The sequence below is a fragment of the Schistocerca piceifrons genome, chromosome X, assembly GCF_021461385.2.
Source record: "Schistocerca piceifrons isolate TAMUIC-IGC-003096 chromosome X, iqSchPice1.1, whole genome shotgun sequence".
In the NCBI taxonomy this organism is placed as follows: Eukaryota; Metazoa; Arthropoda; class Insecta; order Orthoptera; family Acrididae; genus Schistocerca; species Schistocerca piceifrons.
The window spans coordinates 878,542,936-878,548,935 of NC_060149.1; the positions used below are offsets into that span (position 1 = coordinate 878,542,936).

General features: G+C 38.3%; 1 protein-coding gene across 1 annotated transcript in view; it reads right to left on the bottom strand.

Annotated features, from left to right (window-relative positions):
* LOC124723037 (2-oxoisovalerate dehydrogenase subunit alpha, mitochondrial) overlaps positions 1–5,723 on the bottom strand; it is a 168,380-nt gene extending 162,657 nt beyond the window's left edge. Inside the window, exon 1 of the mRNA XM_047248212.1 lies at positions 5,521–5,723. Within this exon, the coding sequence (XP_047104168.1) occupies positions 5,521–5,589 (69 nt within the window). The 5' untranslated portion in view covers positions 5,590–5,723. The remainder of the gene's footprint in view (positions 1–5,520) is intronic.
* Between the last annotated feature and the right edge of the window lie 277 nt (positions 5,724–6,000).

A 6,000-nucleotide genomic window follows, 5' to 3' on the forward strand; every position in this document is an offset into this window, starting at 1 on the left:
CGCAACCGTCTCCATGAAGCTGGGCTACGGTCCCGCACACCGTTAGGCCGTCTTCCGCTCACGCCCCAACATCGTGCAGCCCGCCTCCAGTGGCGTCGCGACAGGCTTGAATGGAGGGACGAATGGAGACGTGTCGTCTTCAGCGATGAGAGTCGCTTCTGCCTTGGTGCCAATGATGGTCGTATGCGTGTTTGGCGCCGTGCAGGTGAGCGCCACAATCAGGACTGCATACGACCGAGGCACACAGGGCCAACACCCGGCATCATGGTGTGGGGAGCGATCTCCTACACTGGCCGTACACCACTGGTGATCGTCGAGGGGACACTGAATAGTGCACGGTACATCCAAACCGTCATCGAATCCATCGTTCTACCATTCCTAGACCGGCAAGGGAACTTGCTGTTCCAACAGGACAATGCACGTCCGCATGTATCCCGTGCCACCCAACGTGCTCTAGAAGGTGTAAGTCAACTACCCTGGCCAGCAAGATCTCCGGATCTGTCCCCCATTGAGCATGTTTGGGACTGGATGAAGCGTCGTCTCACGCGGTCTGCACGTCCAGGACGAACGCTGGTCCAACTGAGGCGCCAGGTGGAAATGGCATGGCAAGCCGTTCCACAGGACTACATCCAGCATCTCTACGATCGTCTCCATGGGAGAATAGCAGCCTGCATTGCTGCGAAAGGTGGATATACACTGTACTAGTGCCGACATTGTGCATGCTCTGTTGCCTGTGTCTATGTGCCTGTGGTTCTGTCAGTGTGATCATGTGATGTATCTGACCCCAGGACTGTGTCAATAAAGTTTCCCCTTCCTGGGACAATGAATTCACGGTGTTCTTATTTCAATTTCCAGGAGTGTATATTTAATAGTCAGTTTTCACATGAACTCTGTACGTCCTAGTGAGAAGAAGGTTCTGGATTAACATTTGAGCACAAGGGTCAAAATAAAGTTACGATTCCACCATCTCCTCTGATCTGTGACATAACTGTGTTGTGTTGCATGACGACATGGTGGCGCAGTGTTTTTAAGTCAGGTCTGTTTGTAGATGGTGTGTTGTAGTATTTGGGGCCACTCTCGTATATTGATGTTTATGTTTCAAAGTTGTTTTAATGAGTCATTCAGTGTTGTACACTGAGTGTGTCAGGTTGTTATTCAAAGAGTGTGTGCCAGTTTGCTAGCGAGTTACTTTGATTTTGCACATCGTGGCCAACAGATTCTTGTCTGTATTTCGAATTATTAGTGTTGTGTCTTCCTTATGGTTGGAGACTTAATATTGTTTATCTTCTTTTGACAGTCACTGATATGACAGAAATTTAAGAGTAGGTCACTGCTTGTTATTTTTGTTGTTGTACTTGGATTGTAATGTTTGATATTTCTGTTTATGTTTAGAGTTGTTTGGGTTTATTGAAATTGGTGTAGATGCAAGTTTCCGAAAATTTCAGAGTTTTTCTTGTTAGCATTTGGTAATTGTGTTAGAATGTGGTTGATAGGTACCATGGATATTGGTTTGCCACTGCTGGTTAGATTACATGTTAGCTATTAGTTACGTCTTCGTTTGTTGTACTGTAGATTTCGTATCAGACAGGCAGGGTAAGTGAAGGTTTAGAGGACAGATATGACGGTTTGAGGGTGTTGGTTGTTGGTACCGCAGGCTTCACTTTAGCTGCCACATAGGCCAAGTGAAATTCGTGGTATCAAGTTTTGGAGTTGTGAGTGGGCTCATTGTATAGAAGGTTGTGAATCAGCTGTATAGGTCAAGTGAAACTACCAGGGGTTATTCTCAAAAATCAGGCATATTTGAGTCCCAGGTCATAATATGATTTACTTAAATGCATTTAAGCTTTTTCAAATATCTTGAATTTAGCTTAAAACTATATTAAATCATTAATTTACTTATTTTTAAATAAAATTATTCAATTTTGTTAAAAATTTCAGTAACAGTATGTGAGATATCACCTCTGTTACTTCTCCTCTACATCTACCTTGGTTACATTAAGTTAAATTGGACAATGCATTATAAAGGGTTTTAATTTTTAACCAGTTTAACAATTACAAAATTTATTAACAATGAGACATTACTGTATTTTTTGTTAAAACCATTTTTAAAGTTACTTAAAAATTGTTCAAACCCAGTCCCATGCTACAGCTTCACCTGTGTGAATAAGAGTTATAGTTCAATAAATGTCTCATACAGTGTCCCAGTAGCTTTCTTCTTCATGTAAGCGAAACTGCAAGCAGCCATCTTGATTCTTGGGCAGTTATAGCGTGGCTTGTATGATTGTAGAGTTAAATTATTACAGTGCCAAGAAAAAATAATGACATTAATGATCATCGCCTCAGATACTCCATTGTTCATTGTTTTGGGTAAGTTTTAATCATTTATAATTGTTATTTTTATCAATTGATTACACATTAATTGTAAATTAACACTAAGGAGATAGGAAAGTCTAACCTCACAAGCAGCAGCTGAACATCTAATTTTGTGAATTTTTCTCACCTCCGTGAAAACTGATCTTCACAGAGGTGAGAATGTAGTATTGGAATGTTGATTAGTGATTAAACGATAAAATAAGCTGTCTTATTTATCTAATTAGAAAAGCTATGTCTGTACATAAGTAACAAATTTATCTTTTAACTAGACAGTGATTTAAAAAAATGGTTTAGGCTCTAACTTATGATTTTCAAAATATTACAAGGTCAGATTCAGGCATCAAAATGATCCTATTTTATTTACCTCTACAAAGTAGTGATGGAATTATGTAGCTTATATATGCTTGCTGAGTAGGTTTACCTTAATTTTCTGTATAATAGCCTAATGGTTTTTAGTTTTTAAAGCTAGTCGCTATACTCCCAGACTTGCTTCTGGCTACAGCCTGGGATTTTTAGGGCAATTTGTTCATATTCCCTGGAAAAGAGAATATCTCTTATGTAGAATGGTGTGAAATCGTGACAGTTTTAAATCTGCCAAACACCAGTAATCAAGGACAGTGCCAATTTGAAAAATTATAATATTTCAGCCTAATGTACCATTTGTATCTTGATCTATTCGTACCGCAATAGCAGGAACAATCAATAATTATTCATTTCATGTTTCAATGACAATTATTAACTTCTAATTTGCGCAGTATTCAGGTACTTTAGGCAGGTCTCACGGAATTACGGAAGCGTCCGATCCCGCCCGTCTGCTTTGACCCATGACGTCACAAATATGGCGGAAACAAAAACAAACACACACACTTTCCACAAGAAGCCTAATGACACTAACGGGACAAGCGCAGGAAATGGGGTGTTTTGGGTGGGGGGCAAATTAAATATAAACAAATTTAGATGCCTTGCGTAGCTACAACGTGTAAGTGAAGACAGCCATGCATGAATACCCACCCACCTCCCCAGGGGTCGTAACCCCTGCAACCCATAGAAGATAAAGATGCTTCAGTAGCTGATTAGTGTTTTTGTCTTTTTAAAAAAAAAAAAAAATCTCACGGGATAGAACGAACAGATCAGAAAGATAAATATAATAAAGTAAAACAGAAATTGGAGGAAACAGATAATTAAAATAAGTAATAAGTGTTTTTAAATTTTAAAAAAAATCTCACGAGATAGAACGAACAGATCAGAAAAGTAAATAAAATAAGATAAAACAGAACTGGAGACAGCCACACTCAAACCAAACTCCGCGCCGTCATGACGTCACACACGACAACCCCCTTACGTCACGGGTCAAAGCCGACGCATGGGATCGGACGCTTCTGTCGACCCGGTCTCACCTCCATTACTACCAAGCTCACCTCCACTATTATGTTGAATAATTTTTTTAGTTTTTTCACAAAATACTTTTTTTGCAGGGGGGGGGGGGGGGACCATTATTGGAGTACTGGTTTACTTGATTGCACTAACATCAAAATACATAAAACTTCATTTTCAAAAATAATTTTTTTTACAAAAATGTCCAATTTTTGAGAATGGCCTGATACTGAGTTGTGTGTAGGTTTCTTGGTATCAAAGGCTATACAGGTAAAATTTGGACTACTTTGTTTCCATATTTTGTTTGGGTTACTGGTACCATTTACTTCGTAGGTGATACAAAATTTATGATAACAATCATTTGTGTTGCACATTAAGAATTGTGTGCGCAATTTTTTTTTTTTTTTGGAATGGTCTCACTATTTATACCGATGTTTATTTAGTTTGGCCCTACCCAAAACCCCCTACTTCCTACAATTATCCCAATAGTTTCATTCTATTGCTGGAGTTTGCTATTTCGAGTGTTAGTTATGTTTGTTCACAAGTGTAGTGAGTGACTTCATTCTCTGCATATGCTTGAAATATCAATGTCCGTCACCTTTATGATGTCATGAGTCCAGAGCAAATGGATTGAGCTGGTTGTTGTTATGCAAATAAGGACAATACAAATTTATAAAAAAATTCTCATGTCATACAAATCAATAAAGACCGGGTCGTCCAGTGACATTACTATGCTGTGTCTGTGCATTTGATATGGATTGCATGTTTCATCATGTACTTTGTTCATAAATGTTTATTATGAAATAATAACATACATTAAAAATTTTTTTAAAAAAAATTGTAATTAAATACTGTGTGTGTGAATAATCTAGTAAATACCAAAGATGATGGTGACACCATGCATCAGATTTAATTAATCCTCCATTGTAACTTTTACTTCGGCCTTAAGTATTGCAGTTTATTGAAATAATATAGTATTGTAGCAATTTCTCCATAAATTGGGAGACATAATTACCAAACACAAAATAAATATAACATATGCCACAATATTGATCAACCACAACATTTTCCCCACAGGTACGCAAGAAATGTTTGGCACTCCAAACAAGGATGTACTGAACTATCTGTAGATTCTCTAAGTAAAAATGTGTAACCTAAGTTTTCTACCACTTAATTTTTTGCCTTAATGTCAGAAAATGTATGTTACTTGTTACATTGTGCCATGATGCTATGGCACATCTCCTGCTGGCCAAATTTTAAGTGTTTTTGCATTTGATAATCAAAATTGGTCCACACGTTTGGTCACGATGGTCAATGAAATGCCTTTTGCAATAATGGTAAATAATACTTCAAAATGATGACTTAAACTGAATCTTTATAATGCTAGTTTCTTTTCAAGCAAGACAGATTACTGACCAGATTACTCCCTCGACGATGACCACACCGTGCAAATCTCAAACCACTAGTTGTAAGCAGGAAGTTACTTCAGTTGTTATCAAGGCAGTAAGATGGTTACAGTTCGTTGAATTTCTATTTGGGGCATGTAACTTCAGGCGAGAAATATGACTTACAGGAGATGTGTCTGCATGGCACTTGTTTTTCCAGGAAATGTGAGGTCATTTCACAAAGTTGGTATTTACGTATACAAATACTGTACGTTTCCACGCTAGCAACAACAGTTTTACACTACCGACGAATCCTGTACCACGCCTGGGAAAATATTATTTGGTTTGAATCCCGCGCTAAATACTGACAATACACAAACATACTTACTCGGAAGGAAAACGGCAACAACAAACGCTGAGAAACTTTCACTCCACGAGAAATAACTCTAGATGCCATTTCCTTCAGGAATCAAAACAACAGGAAACGGCACAAATTTCACAATTCATAACACATGTCGTCATCAAATTGTCATATCGATTAGTTGGCCCCTGAAACCATATCGTTTTTACAAGCTCCTCAAAACAATAGCACTTGTTTCGTACTTAATTAGTCGCGTATTCCATAGATGTTGGCCACGACAGTTTGTTGCGAAGCCAAATGAATCAGATTGTAGAAATACTATCAAGGAATTAATCTGTCACGCTCATGTCACTGTCACATGGCGCTTTAGTAGTAATACAGCAGCTTTCTAGGGGAATAAGTGACATCGATTCCAGTTCATAATAAAGGCCAGTGTACAATCAAAAGATAAAAAAAAACTATTCGGGGAAATGTTAACTACGGTATAATTTGGAGTGCGCGTTGTAC